The sequence below is a fragment of the Drosophila santomea genome, chromosome X (assembly GCF_016746245.2).
Source record: "Drosophila santomea strain STO CAGO 1482 chromosome X, Prin_Dsan_1.1, whole genome shotgun sequence".
In the NCBI taxonomy this organism is placed as follows: Eukaryota; Metazoa; Arthropoda; class Insecta; order Diptera; family Drosophilidae; genus Drosophila; species Drosophila santomea.
In genome coordinates, this window is record NC_053021.2 from 5,461,740 (window position 1) to 5,480,594 (window position 18,855).

The window sequence follows — 18,855 nt, forward strand, 5'->3', positions numbered from 1 at the left end:
GTACAAGTTTCCATTTTATTTGTTAAATGATCTCAAACAGCATGCGATTTGTGATCAATATTTTCATTAATTCAATAAAATAAATAGTTTTGGATATCAAATTAAGAATCAGAACGGTCACACTGAAGTGCATCTGTTCTATTTCCACCCCCCGTCCCCATCGCGCTCGCACCCGCGCGGTGCAATGAAGTGCATAAACAGATTTATGGCAACATCATAAAAATACTTCAATAATAAACGTTTAAAGCAACAAAAAGTGGTTGAGAGACCAGCAACAATAACAACAATACAAACAAGGGGAAGAGCGGGCAAGCGAAGGAATCGAACAAAAGGAACGGGCCGCTTAAAGCTGTAGTTGCTCTGCAGCTGTGCTGCACATGTTGGTTTCTCAGAGCGCTCTCTCTCTCTCTCTCTCTCTTTTCCGTTGCGCCTGCGCTTCGCATTTAAGCGGCTGCGCACCAGCGTTGCCCCTTTGGTTTTTTTCCCGCCAACGCTAGCCACAATGTTGAGCCCTAAAGTTAGCTATATTTTTCTTAGCCTCGCATTGGCTACTTTTCGAATCTTTCGCCGGCAGCACTGCTGCGCATGCGGAGCGAATGGGCAAACAAAGTGTAACGTGAAAACAGACAAGGCAAGGCAAAAAGCGCGCAGACGCACACACACACATACACAGTCATCAGCATTCGAGCAAACAAACACACACGCACACCTGAGGGCAGCGAAACAGAAAGTTTGCAGTTATATTAAGTTTCAGAAATGAAAATGGTGTTATGAAGAACTTAAGGGACATATGTATAATAATAAATTTTCATTGTAGGTATTGCAAAGATTTGCTTGTGAGTGCACTACTTTTGTGCCCGCTGCTGTGCCAGCATATATGCGGCCACTCACAAATACACAGCAACGTCATGTCTTTCGTTGTTCTTTCCCACGGTCTCATATCTTGCCCCAAGCCTCTGCCGCAGTCGACGCTGGCGTCGCTGTCGCGGTCAAACTATCTCGAATGCGCGCCAAGCCATCTGCCCTCTCGCTCGCACAACAATGGAAAAATGCCGTTTATGCTTCAGTTTTTCTTCGCTCTCTTCTCGCTCTCTCGATCAAGTTTTTGGACTTCGTTCATTGCGCTTTATTTTTCTTGGTGTATCTGTGTGTTGGAGGAATTAAATCGCATTTTGTGCCTGCAATGGTATTTGTTTTGTTGTTGTTGTTGTCGTATTTTTTAGAAAGATCGCTCTCTCGCTCTCGCTCTCGCCCACGAGATTTGTTTCTTTTAATGGATTTTCTTGCTTGGTCGGTTTTTTTTGTGTCCATGCCACAAAAGAAGGGCCTCAAATACATGAGCACACACTCACAGGCATATGCATGCGTGTGCGGCATTTATTATTATTATTTTTATTATTTGCAATTGCAACTTGTTGCTGGATCTTAGGGGGAAAGGAAAACAGGAAAAAACAAAAACCAAAAAAAAAAAACTAGTGACGAAAGTGACATTTTAAATGTGCCCCACGCCATTAACCATTTTTTCCTACATTTAAAAATATACTCAGCAGAGAGGGGTGGAGCACAACATGACACCATAACAACAACATCTGTTTCATATTCGCTGCGATTTTTTCCAAGTCACCCAGTCACTTAGTGACCGCACTTTGAACTCTAATCCTTAGAAAAAACTGTATCCCAAACGAATTAACCTTACTTCCGCTTTCGAAAAATGTTCGATTACTTAAATATCTTGGGAAGTTATAAGCATCCCTTGAAGGTTTCGATTTTTACCCCGACTTTGACTTTTATAATCTTGGATTTTAAACATAAAACCCTTGACCTTTTTTAATTTATATCTTAGATCCTCGAGGGCCCCATGTTCATGTTGTATCCCTACTTTTTCTACATCAGCTCAGCTCTTTAACCTTCTGTCGCCAATTGTCGCCCATTCAGTGTTTTTCTTATTGTAATTTCGTATTCATCATGTAAATTGCTCGCATTGCATTTAAGCACACATATGCATTTGTGAGTGTGTGCTTGTGTATGTGTATGTGTATGTGACAGTGTGTGTGCCAGTGTGTTTTGTGTGCAATTTTCAATTAATTCATTTCAATTGATGCGAATTGCACACGACAATTTACAAGCTGCACAAACTGCAGCGAGGGGAGCTAAAACAATTTGATAAGCTTCACTCTGTATCTTCGTCTGGCCTTTTAATTGCGTCCAATCAAAAATTCTAATGAGCCAGAAAGCGCGCAAATGAAAAGTGCAAAATAGTTCGGATCAGCTGGGGATCGTGTGAAAAATAGGAATCTAAACAGGAATTGGCAATATTTGTAGCGGAAAATGCAATCGTATTCATTTCATTTATTCTGTGGGAATGTTTTGCACAACAAAAAAACACACAATCGTCCCAGAGAAGGGTACACAAATTGGTTTATCCCTTTGAAACTCTAAAAAATTACATATATGTAGTATTAAAATACGTATAGTAACTGCAAAGTAGCATGTTTTTCATTTGAGGCATGCTTGTAACGATCGTGTGAAAGTGTGACCAAAGTTGGGATTTGCAATATTTATTGCTCTGGGAAATGTTATAACGCCTTTTTCGCATTCTGCTTTTTTGTTTTTAAAACTTGGGTTGTTGGCTAATGTTGGGCAATTCCAACCGAATTACAACAGCCAGCGAACAACCAAACAACGAAACCGACACGACACGAATCGCCCTGTGGACATCACGTTGCAATAAGAGCGCAAAAAACCTAATGGGAGGGGGAGGGGCAGGTCGGAGTTGCACTCATTATGCAAAATAAAGAAAAATTCAAAGCACAGCAGCGGGCGGCAACTCACTAAAAATTGCTGGCTGGGAAAACAAGTTGAGGGCAAACAAAAAAGTAACAAGGAAAACCTTAAATATAATCGAGCACAAACAAGAGGAAAACTATTGAGGCGGCGCTTAAAGGCAAAAAATGAATCAAAATATGAATATAAACAATTAGTGTAACTTAAAGAAAACGTGTGACCAAACAGAACCAAATGAGCCGTCTCAATACGATCCCATTTTTGGGTTACCTATCGTAACTTGGATTGTACAGAAGGTTCCGCTGCTATTTTTGGTAAGCAGCATGCTTCGTCCATTCATTTGTGAATAGTCCACATATTCATGTCCAGGCGGTCAAACATCTGAAAAGCCATTCAAGTGAGCAAATCTCGGCGAAAATTGCGCCAATTCCAGAGGCTATCATTTCCCCGTCTGCTTGGGCCATCCATCCACTCGCATCACCGACCAATACTTTTACCCAATGATCTGCGGGGCGGATTGGATGCTTAAGCACAGTTACGCCCTAAGGAGGTCATGCAACACTAGCGACCAAGCGACCACGCAAAGGAAGATGAAGAAGCCGAAGAAACCCAGACCGCCAGAAGAGAGGAAGCTGCAGAATCTGCACAAGAAACAGAAGAAAGACGCGGTGTGATGGGGCCACGATCTTTAAATTTGTAATGCGCCCGGAACGGTGGAATGGAATGAAATGCACTGGGAATGGGCTGCAATGTAAAAGTTGCAGTCAAAAAAAAAAAAAAAAACTGATGAATGATGCTGGGCCGGTCGAAAAAAAAAAGGAAAAAAAAAAAACAGGAGTAGGCGAGTAGGCAAAGGGGTTTTCAGCTGACAAACGAGTTTGCCCCTTGTGGCAGCTACTTCAGATACTTCGGCGTGGGCGACTATTTCTTTACCGCCGCCCCCTCCCCACTTGGCTCGTGGCCAGTCATAAGTCATGACTCACCATCATCGATAACTGGTTATCGATAGGCGATGAGAACGTTCTCCTGATGCTGAGAACTCAAAGCCTCGGGTGGAAAACCCATCGTAACTTCGCTGTGAGTCGGACTAGAAATATGAAATCTGGTATCTGGGTAGTCAGCAAATCGAAGTTATACTATAATACAATTTGGTGTCCAATAATTTTGATTTAAAGTGGATTGAGGGGAAGGAAACTAACGTTACTTGGATTGTATGGATGGTTCGTGCATTGCTTTTGTTAACGTTGTAGACGAATATATTTTACGCATTCTCAATAACCTGGCTTAATAACTAGCACTCACCTTTGGGGCACTTGCATTCGTAGGACAGACCGTTCGATCGGCAGACTCCGCCATTCTGGCATGGCGATGGCGAGCAGGGCTTGTACTTGGTGTCGCAATCCTTGCCCGTGTAGCCCGTGGGACACATGCACCTAGAAAAGAACAGAAGCGGGAAGAGCAATTAAACGCGGGTTAACACCAATTAAACTCGGCCAGGCTAACTGGCTACCAGATTGCCAGGTTGCCAGGTTGCCAGGCTACTGCCAGGCCAGGGAAACCATAAAATCTGTCCCTGGCCTCAACTTCCGTTTTGCAGTTCGAATTCAGATTCGGGATCTGGATTTGTATCTCAATCTGAGAGGGGGCTTAATTCGAGCGGGAGTGTGTGTGTGCTTGTATTGCTTAGAGGAGTCTCGACCGGTTTTTTGGTTACCACAAAACCATAAGAAAAAAAAAAAACAATGATATATTATAAAAAACTTCAGTGGAGTATCTCGCCCTCTCTCTCACTGAGACTCTCTTTTATGGCCGGGTTTTTGTTCACTTTGATTTCGTACTGCCGCTTCTTCTTTCATTCTTATACTGTTCGTAAATTTTTTTTTGGTTTTTTTTTTTTTTAATGTGATTTAAACTTAATTTGCTTGTGAGCCTTGTAAGCCGTACCGAAACTCCAACTGCACTGGGATTCTTGAGAAATTATGTTTTTCAGCCATTAAAACGAGTTTGGTTTGGTTTTGTGTTTTGTGCTTTGGCCGCCTATGGGAGCACCTTAAAAGGCCAATGGACAAGACCACGCCCCTCCCAGCGCTAATTAAGACCATTAAAGAGCATTTAATTAAATTAAACAATTAAAAGGCACCAACGAGCAGCTCTTGAAATAGCCAGCAGCATGGCCAAAACAGAACTCTTTGGGGATCTCAATTCTTCGAAGAAACCGCGCGCGATTTCCACCCATTCTCTTGCTTTGTTTCCCATCTCCCCAAAGAGGTTTTCGAGTAAATTACATTGGATTGAAAATTGCCGGTGCCTAAACAAAGAAGACAAAACAGAAACACATTCCGAAAAAAATTGATTTTTGATTGACATGTGAAATTCAGCAGGCCAATAGCCCAAGGGCCACTCTTTATTTTTTGTATCTTTCAAATAAAGTTCGGATTTTGGGATCTTTCTTGTTTCGTTGTTGTTGTTGTTGTTGTTGGGTGTGGGGCTCTTAATGAGCCAGTGAAATCTGCGCAGACTTCAATTATTTATGTTACACGTTATGAATCACGATTCCTTTTTTTCTATTAACTAAAAGGCAACATGAGTTGGAGATATTTAAGAAGCAAAGAAATGATTAGCATTCAGTGCACTCGAAAAAAATGCAGTTAACCTTTGACCAACTCTCGTGGTGAAAATTATTCATGCATTAAACCGCTCAATATTCAATGGAAATGGGTCCATTCCAATTGCCATGAATAACGAATTACCTATACCTATTCACTTAATTATTCGCTTGTGTTCGACGGTTTGTTTCCATTAATAAATTCCCACCAACTGACAGTTGACAAATAAAATCGCTGTCTTTGCCAAAATAAAACGAAACACAAAACCTAAAACCTCATAAACTAAAGCATGACTAAGCTTTGGCCGCCGCTTTTAGCATAGAAACATCATAAAGTCCCCAAATCGAATATGAAATTTATGCAAATTACCCTGCCAGCCATTCAACAGTGGCAGAAGATCATTTAGGCCCCCCATTCACTTGCCAATCGCAACGATTTATCTTGGATTTTTTCATTTTAAAGCCACACACACAAAAGGACCAAAATGAGGCGTATCTCAATGTAATCCTAATCCCACTCAATGTTTCAAAATTGCGTTTGGAGCAAATTATTTCAAGTGTATGCTAATTGCTTTGAAAACATCCGCAGTCAAACTAAACTAAAACAAACAGCAAACACATGTTCACATCGCACTTTTCAGCCCAAATGGTTTTTAGTAAAGATATATTTAAATGCCTCCCCCCCTTCCGCGCACCCTTTTGGATAATTTGTGTGTTTCAAATTAAGAATGCAAATGATTTCAAGCTGACACAAAACCAAAAATAAAAAGCCAAAAATGAAACGTAAACGAAGTAATTTAATTTACGTGCCTGAACCAGTTCCCAAAAAAAAAAAAAAATAAAGAGTAAAACGCTGTGTGTTTCGTCTCTAGACAAAAGATCGCCGGAAATTTGAGATCTTTTGTTCGACGACTCATTTTCTATAGGTCGCGATCGCGTTTTGTGTGTTTTAATTAGAGTGGAAATGTTGTTGGGGCCAATTGGGCAATTTGTTGTTGGCCCAAACGAAAATCAATAAGCTATGCAAATCGCCACAAAATCGAAATAAAATGAGATTTTTCTAAATTATTACTCTTAAATTGCCATTAATTAAAGGAAGTCAGGCAAAGCGGCCAAGCTTTAGATAAATATGCTAATCATTTCGCAAACGATGATTTGTTATCGATTTTCGGGGATTTGTTGTTTTTTTTTTTTGGCGGGGGCACAAAGAATCAGACGTGTTCGATCTTTTGTCGAACAGAGAAAACAATTTGCACTTGTCAGCCAGCGGCAAGTTGAGTTATCACATCCGCTGACAATTCGATTTATTGACAATCGGCGATTCGATTTGATAAACCGCACACAACAACACAAGGCGACATTTCGATGTCCACCGATTTGTTTCAATGTGTAATCGATGGGTTAAACAGCAATATCTAGATATTGTGTATTTCCATAAATATTTCAAAGCTGTTCAATGGTAAGTGGATGTAGAGGGCTTTTGCTGTACTCACTGGTAAGATCCGTGGGTGTTGACGCATGTGCCGCCGTACTTGCAGGGATTCGACTGGCACTCCTCGATGTCGTAGGAACAGGTGTCGCCCGTGAAGCCCGGCGGACAGGAGCAGGTGAAGCTGCTGCTTCCGGCCAAGGCGGTGCAGGTGGCTCCATTCCGGCAGGGAGAACTGGCGCACAGATTCTTCGTCTCGCAACGTTCGCCTGTTAAATAGAGAGTGGTGAATGGAACGACTTAATTTTGGAGGCGGGAACATTTTCCCGGTTGTCAACTCACCTGTGTAGCCATTGGCGCACGCACACGTGTAGTCCTCCAGGGTCTTCAGCTGACAGGTGCCGCCGTTGAGGCAGGTCACATGGTCGCAGGCGTTCGGCACCGCAATCTCGCAGAGGGACTCGTCGAAGCCCAAAGGACACTTGCAGGAGATGCCCGGGCGGCCGTTGCGAAAGGTCACCTGACAGGTGCCGCCATTCTGGCAACGCATCGAGTTGCACGGATTGCGGTGTTCACAGTAGTCGCCGACATAGTGTGAATCGCATCTGGAATAGATACAGATAGATACAGATGGATGCGGATTAGCGGGTTTGCCATTCAAATGGGTTGCAGCTGGCGATTTGAATGGGAGCAATGTGACGGCAGCCGACACATATTATTTGCACTTAACGAAAAAACGCAGAGTGGCGGCCGTGCAGGAAGTACACAGTGCATCAGCAACATTCCCACTGGTTTATGATTTTTCCCGCAGTGATTTCACCACATATCGTTCGCCAGTTGCCAGTTGCCAGTTTATCGACTTGTCGGCTTAGTCGACCAAAGTCAGGAGCCAGATCTGCGCCGCCTGATAAATCCCACAGTTTGACTCCCAAACGACGGACTCCAAAGTGTTAAAGCTGACAAAGTAGCCTCATTTCCGCCCGAGCTCGCGCAGCTCCTTTGGACCACTTTCACATGGCTGGACGTGGACAAGTTGGAGCGACAGATGGGCCATCGCAACGAAGGTGTTCTCTTAAACTTATCGAACTTAACCCATTTGTATTTAATCCTTGTTCCTTATATGTACATAGGTTCTTCAAACTGACTGAAGAAAACATTGATGGCAACGCGGTCATAGACAAATCGCTTCAATGAGTTTCCCATAAGCAATATTTTCTGGTGTAAACAGCGAACACAAAAAAATTTACTACAAATTGGTTGAGTAATGACAATGATGGAACAATATCTGCTCTTCCCATTGGAAACTAACTCTCTTTTCGCCGATTCTCCACTCCCTGCAACGACGTGGTTGTTGTTGCTGCTGCTCGACGACAACATTATGCCTGCTTGTTGTTACTTTTCCCTTGAGAAAACAATTTTTATGTACGGTAATTTGTGCGCGATCTTGATTGCATATTAAATTTTTTTTGCCGCCGCTGCTGCTGCTTCTTCATCGGCTGCAATGAGAAAATTACACGCATTGCTGCTGCTGCTGCTGCTGCTGCTGCTGCTGCTGCTGCTGCAGTTGCAGTGGCAACAGCAACATGAGGCAGGCAGCACGGCAGCAACATACCGAACAACCAGCAACAAGCAATGAATAATCATTAAGGCGGCTGCTGACCAAGCTGAAAGGCGATGGAGATGATGCTGCCGATGGTCCAGCCGGCAGGCGAGGAAAAACCGCTTTTCTTTGTCGAATTACTTATTTTTTTTTGCTACCGATGCTGCTGCTGCTACTTCCCGTTACAAGTGTGTGAAAATGCTTTAGATTTAGCATTAATTTGTAGCGATCCCCTTTGCAGACCCTGCCCAACCTCAAAGTCTGTCGATCGCAATCGAAGAGGACAGCTTGCAAATTTTCAAGCGAGAATTTAGAGAGTGGCCAACGAAAAGCGGTGAAAAGCATTGGCACACTGGAAGAAATTACTTAAAAGAGCTTTAAAACTAACTTATTTTCGTTATTATACAATCCCTATACAACTATTAATCGAATGCATTTAGATGTACTGAGTCTTTTGCAGTGACTTTTTCGCCATCGCAAAGTGGTCGCATAGGTATTTAGTCGATATTGGCCCACTGATAAAAGACCTGGCCAAAAATGAGAAGCAACATCGACGATGGTTAGGAGAAGTCAAAGAAGTGGCCGGGGAGGGTGAAGGGGAAGGCCCATTCAAATGAGGTGTCAGCCTTTTTTGCTGCTGTTGCGGCTGCTGCTGCCCAAGGAGAGGGAAAAATGTTGGATGGAAAAATTAATGTAATATAAATTATACACAGGCCAAGCCGAGTTTTCAGTTCGAGTTCCAAGTGCTCGCTTGCTAACTTGTTTTGAGAGGCAGCAAGAGAAGGCTGGCAGAAAACGTGACTCGCATTGGCAAATAAACCAAGGCAGCCACTGGGTGTGTTGTGTGTAAGTGTGTGTTGTGGTGTGTGTGTTGTGTTGCTGGCTTTATCTCCTGTTCCCCAGTCCAACCCCCCTCTATGCCCCCCCTTGATCTGTTTTAAACCTCCTTTATGCATTTGGCCAAAAAGGGAATGAGTCACCCACTGTCAGGTGAAGGAAGCGAACTGGAATCAAATCGAATGTTAAATGGGCAAGAAATGGATGGCGAAAATGCTTTATTTGATTCTAAAAGTATTCTATTTTATGAGCAAACAATTGCTGGTGAGAAGAGAGCATTAGCAGTATAAATCTACTGTCTGCGATTGGATCAGATCATTGTATCTGCATCTTTGCATCTCTGCATCCGTATCTCCGCTTCCAACTCAATTTGCGGTCGGCGATCGGGACAGAAATTGTTCACAATCATAACTACTGCATGGAGTGAATATGAAATATGCATAGATATGCATCTGTATACTGTATCTATATACATAGATATTTATATTCGCTTCTCACGATCGCTCGAATGAATGGGTAACCACAGCAGCTCGTATCGAATGGATTATGGATTATGGATTTCTGGGCTAGATGAGGGGGGGCGGTATTGGCCATAGACTTATGGCTTGTAGGCAAATGATTTAATGTCATCGCCCGATGATCATTCATCGGTTTTCGACCACTCTATGGCTATATATGGCTTCCAAAGAGATCGAAAGACAACTCCTCTCGACTCTGCGTTTATCTCTCGAGTGTTTAATTTCCCTATTGCAATTCACACGCCTTGTGCACTGCTATAAAAACCCTTTCAGCACTCTAAATATTATCTAAAAAATTGATTGGAATATTCACAGGCCTTACACAATTAATACAAACTAACGTTTATATCTAGGTCGGTGAATAAATGGTAGTTTCCAAACTTGATTCATCGATTTCCAATTTTGTTTGTGTGTACAGTGCAGGCGCAAACAAAGCCACATTCACGAATAATAATGTATTCATACATGCACATGCAGCTTTCTGCTGATCTTAGCACATTATCACAGGATCGGCGGTGGAGTGAGTGGAGTGCGGGGATTGCCTGACAACAAATAAACTGCTTATCACCGCACAAACACTACCGAGACACACTCTACAAAGATTCCAAAGTCGTTAGCTGTGCGATCCCATTTGTTTAATTAGCTGATAAGACTACACCAATTAGTTCAACTTGATCAATTTGTCCGAATGGGATTTTGTTTTTTGCTATTGATACCAATTACATGAAAGGATTACTTTGTAAATGTTCTTATCAGAAAACTTGGCTTTTCCCTACTTAGCTTTGATCTCATTAAATCGACTTGGTTTTGCACTGGGATTCCCATGATTCCAAACTCTACAATATTCGTTCCTAGAGTCTTTAAAAGGCGACTTGTGCTTTCCAATCTGATTTCAATTTCATGGTAGCTTTTGTTTACTGCACCTTCAAACGAAAACTCGGCGAAAAGTATGATGTGTATGAAACCATAAGGAGGATCAGTAACGAGAACAGGGGAACATATTAGAGCAGCACACTTCTCACATTACATGGACTCGGACTCGGGTTTTTGTTTTTTCGGCTTTTGCTGAGCCGTGGTTTTCACGTGAAAATGTGTTCGCTTTTCCATGCGCAGGTGCAACACGTCCATGTATTTCTCCTCAATTCTCGATTCCCGATTCTCCCTATCCCGGCACCTTTATCTATTGCTTCCTTTCACCCAGTCATTTGTGGTGGTATTTGCTTAGCTGTTCGAGAACAATGGGAAAAGGGAAAAGGGAGGACAGAGTGGAAAACGAACTGAACTGAAGTGAAATGCGTGACCCCGGCGGCCTAACCAACAAATTTTACACCCAAACAAATTTCCTTTCCGTTCTGTTTTTCTGTTTCCATCCATGTACGATCCGAAACCATTCCATACATCTAACTACATAACCATCCATCCATTTCCAGCTGTTGTTTGGTTTAGTGGAGAGAAGATTCGAGGTATGCTTCGGATCGGGTTTTGTTTGATTTCCCAGTGTCCGCCAGTAAGCCAGGTAAAAAATGCATTTTCTGACACCAGTCCGTCAAACGCTTTCCACACAGGTTCCAGTTTCCAGGTAACGAAATATACCAATATACCTGACCAAATTCCATTGCACAACGTGGGGATATCGCTTTTCGGAAATTCGAAAATCTCTTATACAGAACGGCGATTTTATTAAGCTTTTATTGGTTTAATAAAGCGGAGAACATTTTATCGATGTGAAGCATAAAAACGGTTTTATGATGGCTTGTCTCGCGTTGTCAGCTTGTTTTATTTATGCAAATAGAGGTCTATCTAAACTATCGACAATAAAAACGATTTTCATGCACTCAATTTAGTCTTTTTGAATTTAACTATTTGATGGCAGCATAAAAACACTATAAAGCATTACCCCAAAAAGTCTATCTAGACTCACTGAAGCTCGCGTTTTGTCTTTTAGAATATATAAATAAACGTTGTTTCTTAGAAAGAGTTCCCGACAGAAACCCAATCTTTTTCCCATCAATAACCATCATATAACTGATAGAGCCATGTTATACATATTTGTGATGTGACTTCTCTGAATCAAAAGTTGATATAAAAGTATAGAAATCAACATGCGATGTGCTGTAGAAAAGTTACCTAAAACCAAATTTTGATATGTGATTGGTCGACTTGCGGACGAGGTGTGTTGAAACGATTTGTCGCTGGCAGTGGAAGAAAAGTCAAAGGTATTTTTCCATATGTGCATAATTAAGAGATGCAAGCCTGGGAAAATCTTTCATTTGAGTTATGAGAAGACAAAGCTCAGATTTATGTAATGCATCATTCCACATTCGAATAATTAACATTATGCCTTCTTCTACGCTTCTTCTCTTCACCATCAAGCAAGCAACCAACCAACCAGCCAACCCAACCAGCCAACCCAACAATCCATCCATCCATCCATCCAACCATCATCATCAACTTGGTCTACCATCTTCAGCGTTTCGTGAGAATGCGCAACTTAATTGAGTTTCAATAAAACGTTTTAATTTGACCAAAGAGAGAGGCAACGAGACCTGGCTAAAGGAATTTTGTACGCCAACGCCTTGGCTGCAAAAAAAACAAAAATTAAATAAAAAAAAAAAAATACGAGAAAAACAGAGCACATATACATCTACATATAGATATGTGCACATATACAAAAAGAAAAGGGAGCAAAAAGGGTCTCCTCGTGAAGAATGTACAATGCAAGCGGAATGCACAATAAATATTCGCTACGCTTTTCGGGCAGTCAAGATCTCATGGGATGGGCCCAAAAGCTCCTCGGTCTCCGCATCTCGGGACCCTTGTTTCTTACGAGCTTGTGTAACACAGAAAAGCAATCAGAGCAGGTTGCAAACAAGTTTTTAGCCGAACATCCGAAGGATGTACACATATACATACATATATATATATTTATATATATACAAAGAGATATATAATAAAAATGGCTGCCCTGCTGCCGCAAGTTAAATGTGTCATCCCAGCGCAGATGAAATGTTGGCTTTTCCATTGTCATTTCCAGCACACATTTCCAGCGCATAGAGCATCGAGCCCCATGGCCAATGTGCTTAATGATCAGTTAATTAAAGTAATTGCAGCCTGGAAATGCTTTTCCCCTTTTTTCACTTTTCGAGAAGAAAAGAAATGAAAAGACAAGACATCAAAAAACAAAGAAAGAGAACAAGAACAAGAACAAGAACCAGAACGAGAAAGAGCAAAAGGTAGAAAGCAAAGAACATTTTCAAGTGCAAAGCGTGTGAGCCAAGAGTTCAAATAAAAACGTAAATTATTCCCCTGCGGCGAACGTTCGTGTGTGTGTGGGCATTTAGAAACACGCACACACACACACATGCCACGTCTGGAAAACAAAAGACTTAGGCAACGAACTTTTCTCACTCGTCGGTTAATTCACTTTCTGAAGATTAAATACGTCTGGGCATGAATGTTTTATTGCGATTCAATTCAAGTTGCCAGAAATTGCTAAGTAATCCGATTAGATACCCTTTTTAAATGGGACGGTTTGGTTTTCCATTTCTGCGAAATGTTCACATTTTGAGTGTTAATTTAGGCGCTCTTGACTTTCTCATTAAATTTACTTCCACAATCGATTGAAGCTGATCTTGTTTGAGTTCTAAAACAACACAGCAGCGGTTTCAATGGCCGATCAGTTTGCCTTTTTTGATCGGCAAGATCTTGGCGTTCGTTGTGAACAGAGTTTTTCTAGCTTTTCACCGACGACGGCCACCTCTCTTCTCTGCCCACAGAGACTACACATGTCAACCGATCCTGGCTTGCTCTTTCTTTCTTTAACTATCTTTGGGCAATTACATAAAAGCGCTTGGCTCTTAGCCTAAAACTGCGAGATGCCAGTTCAGTTTTTTTCTTTCCTTGTTTCGTTTATATATATATATATTGTTGTGCAGCAGCCTTTTGAATCTCGCGGGATTCGTGGGTTATTTTACTTTGCTTAGCTCTTTCTTTTAGTTGCCTTGCCTTGGTTTTGGTTTTGGTTTTGCGATGATCATCAAAGGCACGATCAAGCCAATGGCCATGTGTATGTGTATGTGCTGGCCTCTCTTTCTTGAAGCCATTTTTTGGTTTGTTTTTTGATTTGGCGATAAGATCGCTTTGAACTTTTGTCTTGAGCTTGAGCTATTAGAGCTGATTTTTTCGGTCTTGTGGCCACAACAACTGATCCTCGGATCGTTTACGACTGATCCGTTGCTGATCCATTTACCACATTTTCTTGATTTGGAATTGCTCTGGTTGGCAGAGCGCAAAAGTCTGTGTCCACAAAACCTTAGCTTTTATGCGGCTCTTGCGATCGCTTTTCCGCCTGCCAGCTTGTTTGTTTAATTGACTTGATTGCCAACACAGTTTGGTTTTCGTTTTGAGTGGACCGACCCGACCGACCGACCACGACACAACTATTTTTGCCTTTTGCTCATGTCAAATGTCATGTAGTCGGGGGTCTCAATTTTGTCTCTGCCATCTTAGAACAATGAGTTTGATTTATATGGCTAAAGAGCCACAAAAGCGAAGAAAAAATCGTTTTCTCGCTTGCGGTTTATGACATGTTAATGAGCAGCATCTCTTTCGGCCGAGCCACGCCCCCTCAGCGCCCCCCTTTACGGCGGAAATTTCTTTTGATGTATGAAACTGTTTTTTTATTTTTGTACCTTTGTTGATGAGTCAGTTGAGCCGAATATTAAATAAAAGACAAAAAATAATGGCAAATAAAAATGAGTGTACGCGCGAAACACGAGAGCCAGTTTAGAAATTCATCGATCCCAACAAAAAAGCTGTAAAAAAATGTATTTTAAAAACGACAAAAGCCAACTTTCGGATATTATCATTTGCCATAGCTTCCGTTTTATCCCTTTTGCTGACTTAACAGATGTGGTATAAAAAGAAATAAAGCTTAAATTAAACTGAGTGGCTGAAAATAGTCGAGGCATGAGTCTTCGACACGAACTGGCTGGAATGCAATTCGGTCTAAGCCTTTTTTGTGTGTTCTTGAAATGGGTTTTTTTTAATTATGCCATGTAGGTTTCGGCCCGCTTCGCAGACTCGTAAAAATCGTTGACGACAGTCTGTCAAAATATATGGATATTGCGATCGTTTCAACGGCTCGGCTCAACTCTCCGCCGAACGGACTCAAACTCTCTATTTATAATAACTCAAACGGAGTTATGCGTTGCGTACGTGCCGTTTGTTTTGGCCGCATTTGATTTATTGCAGAGACAACAGAGAGAAATAGACAACAAAAAAATAGAAAGAGAAAAAAATAATAATAAAAAAAGACAAAATGCTGAAATAAATAACAGACAACACACGGAGGAAACAAAATACGAAAATCGAAATACGAAATACGAGGCGAGTGAAAATCATGCGAACCGGGCTAAAGGCACGAACCAGAGACTCCCAGACTCTCGTTTAGGTTCAAACCGATTTGCCAGGAATGTCGCTCGACAACGAGCCCGATTTGATTTGATTCGCAGCTGAGAAGACTGCAGACCGAAGACTGCAGACCGAAGACTGCAGACTGGAGGCTGGAGACCGCAGACTTCGCAGGCTGAAAGACAGAAGATTGTGCGGGCGCTTTTGTCTGGCCGAACAACAACTTCCCACCTTTTGTCTAGACGAATTTCGAGTTAAATTAAAAGGAGTACGCACACCAAAATCCCTTGTCCTTGAAAATCTTGATCTCTTGATTGACATATGCAAATGCCACTTAGAATTGCGCAACGATCATACTCCACTCGTCTGGTTTTGACACATAGATCGTTGTGATCCTTATCATCACGATATTTAAAGTGCTTGTCCATAAACAGATTATCCTAATAAAATGTAACTTTACTTACGCGCAGTAGGTTTTGCCATTAAGTTGTGTGACGCAGTTGCCGCCATTCTGGCAACCAACAGTTGTGCAGGAAGCCGCGATATCTGCAAGAATAAATGGTAAAAGTTTATTGCCAATTCTAGTTGATTTAAGTTACACACTGCGTGTTGCAGGTACTAACATTCCCAATTGGGCATATTTCTGCGTTCTTAGTTAATATTCTATAAATTAACGTAGACATTGTCCCAACTGACCCGCGCCGCCCCCAAAAGCTAACCGCCATATCTGTAAGATCATGCTAACTTGTCGCCCATTTGTGTCTACTTAACATGCCACATCGTTGCAAAAGAAGTCAAGAAGAACGAACAACGAAGAACGAAAGAAGAAGAGACATGCCACAGGGAAAAGGGGGAGAAGAATCAAAAACATTCTTGTTCTGTTTGCAGAAGATCGAGAGATCGTATATGTATCGTATATGTAGTATCTGCCTTTTAAGGGCAAACGGGCGGCATGTCAAAGTCACCGTCTCTTCATCATTATTATCATCATTGTGGCCAATCACAGACAAAAAGTTCACTGCACTTGAACTGGCCAGCGCTGCAGAAAAATAGTTGGATAAGAAAACTGAAACGTTTGCAATCAAATCAAATTATTATTATGCATACACACACACACACACACACACACACATACAATGGCACACACACAGAAGAAAAAAGCAAAGAAGCACACAAAAATTATGCTTATTCCATTGAAAAAAATATGTGGCACACAAAATTAAACAAACGAAGCCGCAAACAAGCAGCAAACCCCCAACTTCACTTCACCTCCTCAGGTTCAGTCGTACGAAAAAGTACGACTGTATATCAGATGTGAACAGATTGGCTCAGAATAGTAGGCAATTTCAATTTCAATTTCAATGCAATTGCATTTCTTCTGCACAATTTACCATAGCTTGTATAAATGAAATTGTTTGCGAGATCTTTTTTTAATGGTTTTTAGCGGCACTTATAACGCTTTTCACACCTTCGCTGCTATTCTCTTGCGCCCAACTGTGCTATATATGTGTTTGCTAATTGGGCGTGTGGCGATTTCCTGCGCTGGAAAAAGCTCAGAAAAAATAAAAAATTATAAAATCGGGAAGGGGGGAAGGGGGGTTTCCTAACTCAGCAGAACAAAGCGTTCTGACATGCGGTTTGGTTTATTTCGGTTCGAATCGCGGCGACGACAATAAGTTTTGATTGCCCCCGACAGGCGGAGATAAATAAATCGCTTGTCTGCCCAAAGGGGCTGTGGGCGGCGGGGCGTGGCACGAGGTGACAGTGGGGCGATGGTAGATGTGTGCCAAAACACACACAATGAGTGGCCACTGTACCGTCTTGCATACACGAGCAGCAAATCAAATCGAATGCAAAAAGGCTTAAGCCAAAGCGAAAGCTAAAGCCCCAATTGAGTGCACAAATTGAGCATTTCCAAGAATTAATCGAACTTATATGGACAGTTTTGTAAAGTGGCCAAAAAAAATGATTTTGTAAGCATTTCATACACACATTTTCGCTCACTGCCTGCGTCTCCTTTAAACACTGATGATCGATGGCTTGTGGACAAGACGTGGCATAAATCCCAAAGATATACATATATGTACATATATATACAATATCTCTGATTAACTGGCTAATGACAATGCATAAATAAAGCGGCGAGGAAGCAAAAAAAGAAAGAGATAACTTCAAATTGAGTCACAAGCAGTGTGTGTGTGCACAATGTTGCAGAAATTTATGCAAAAGGAAAAATATTGCAGCATGCTCAGTTGCTCAGATACTCAGATGTTGCTCTGCATTTGATTGTCTTCGTTGGCCGCGTTTGTTTGTAAACTAATTGACCTCAATTAGTGTAAAAAAAACAACAACAACAAAACAGATGCAAAAAAACAGACAAATGCCACAAATCCAGCAGCGAAAAAGATATGAAAATAGTGCAGAGTCAGTGTGTTGTGGGTGCAGCATGCATATCTCATCAGATTTTCCAAAGCTGAAACATTTGATGTGATCCCATTGATTTGTCAGTTGTCAGGCAACTTTTGATAGGTTGGCAATCTTATTAAAATTGAAATATATTAGCGCTAACTAACTAACTAACTGATGAGCGACAAATGTGCGACAAAAGTGCCCAAGTGGAATGGGCAAATGGGTCCGAAATTGAATTATACACATTCCAGGTAAAGATCACTCGATGGGCACCGAGCTTAAATGTTTTTTTTTTGTATTTTTCGTGAGGTGTGGCTTGGGCTTATAGCTCTGTTTAATTAATTTGCCGGCAGGGAAGGCGAGAAAGACAGGGGGACAGAGAAACCACATATGGGCACTCAACGCTTCATCGACAGAGCGTGAAAAGATTTTCAGTTTTTTTTTTAATTTTTCAGCTAGCTTTTTTGGTATACACTACGAGTATCGGAGCGTTTTTATTGCGTGTGATTTACCGCACATGTAAAATCAACGTGGAATCGCTTTTGGCCGGCATTTATGCGCCGTTTAGGCAGATGCTTTTCCGCTTTTTCGCTTTTCCACCGCCGACAAATGAGCTGTTAATTGCTTGAGTTGGCTCTCAAACCGCGTTTAAGACCTAATTAAACTTGCTCAACGATATGTGTAATAGAGATTGTCGGCGTTTAGTTTGCTTAGGTTTGGCGTAAAGTTAAAGTAAGCTAAATCCAGGGGGGATCTCTCAAAGTCACGACATTTCACAATCACCGATGAAAGCAGGCGTGACTGTGACTTGCAAATATCTGTGATATTGATCGATGAAAATGACACGGAGACGACAGAAAATGTTGCACGTTACAAGAGCGAGATATATCATTTTTTTTAATAATTAATCATGTTGTGGATTTGGCTCTCGCACAACATACATACATAAAAAGCAAAAAAGTGTCCCTACCACCTGAAAAAAGGAATAAACCAACTATTGGCGCCATGAAGCGATCAATGAACCACTTGTAATTAGCCCAAAAAATAAAAGAAACCATTTACATACATCAAACAAATATAAACGAGCAAAAAGGAAGCCAAGACAATAATGAAATATCTCCGCTGGTTTTTTCTTTACAAAATGGTGCTTATCGAATTTGAATTTTTCGCATTACCACACATACGAATAGAAAAAACAACAATGAAAAAGTAGCAAACGCTATCAGCATAATAAGCAACAACAGCTGCGACAACTAAAACA

General features: G+C 41.4%; 1 protein-coding gene across 1 annotated transcript in view; it reads right to left on the reverse strand.

Annotated features, from left to right (window-relative positions):
* The window catches only part of LOC120457270 (neurogenic locus Notch protein), a 38,289-nt gene that overhangs the window by 9,016 nt on the left and 10,418 nt on the right, over nt 1–18,855 (reverse strand). The window contains exons 2-5 of the mRNA XM_039644692.2: nt 15,650–15,731; nt 7,161–7,423; nt 6,883–7,087; nt 4,087–4,217 (exon numbers count right to left, since the gene is read on the reverse strand). Coding sequence (XP_039500626.1) covers nt 4,087–4,217; nt 6,883–7,087; nt 7,161–7,423; nt 15,650–15,731 — 681 coding nt within the window. The remainder of the gene's footprint in view (nt 1–4,086; nt 4,218–6,882; nt 7,088–7,160; nt 7,424–15,649; nt 15,732–18,855) is intronic.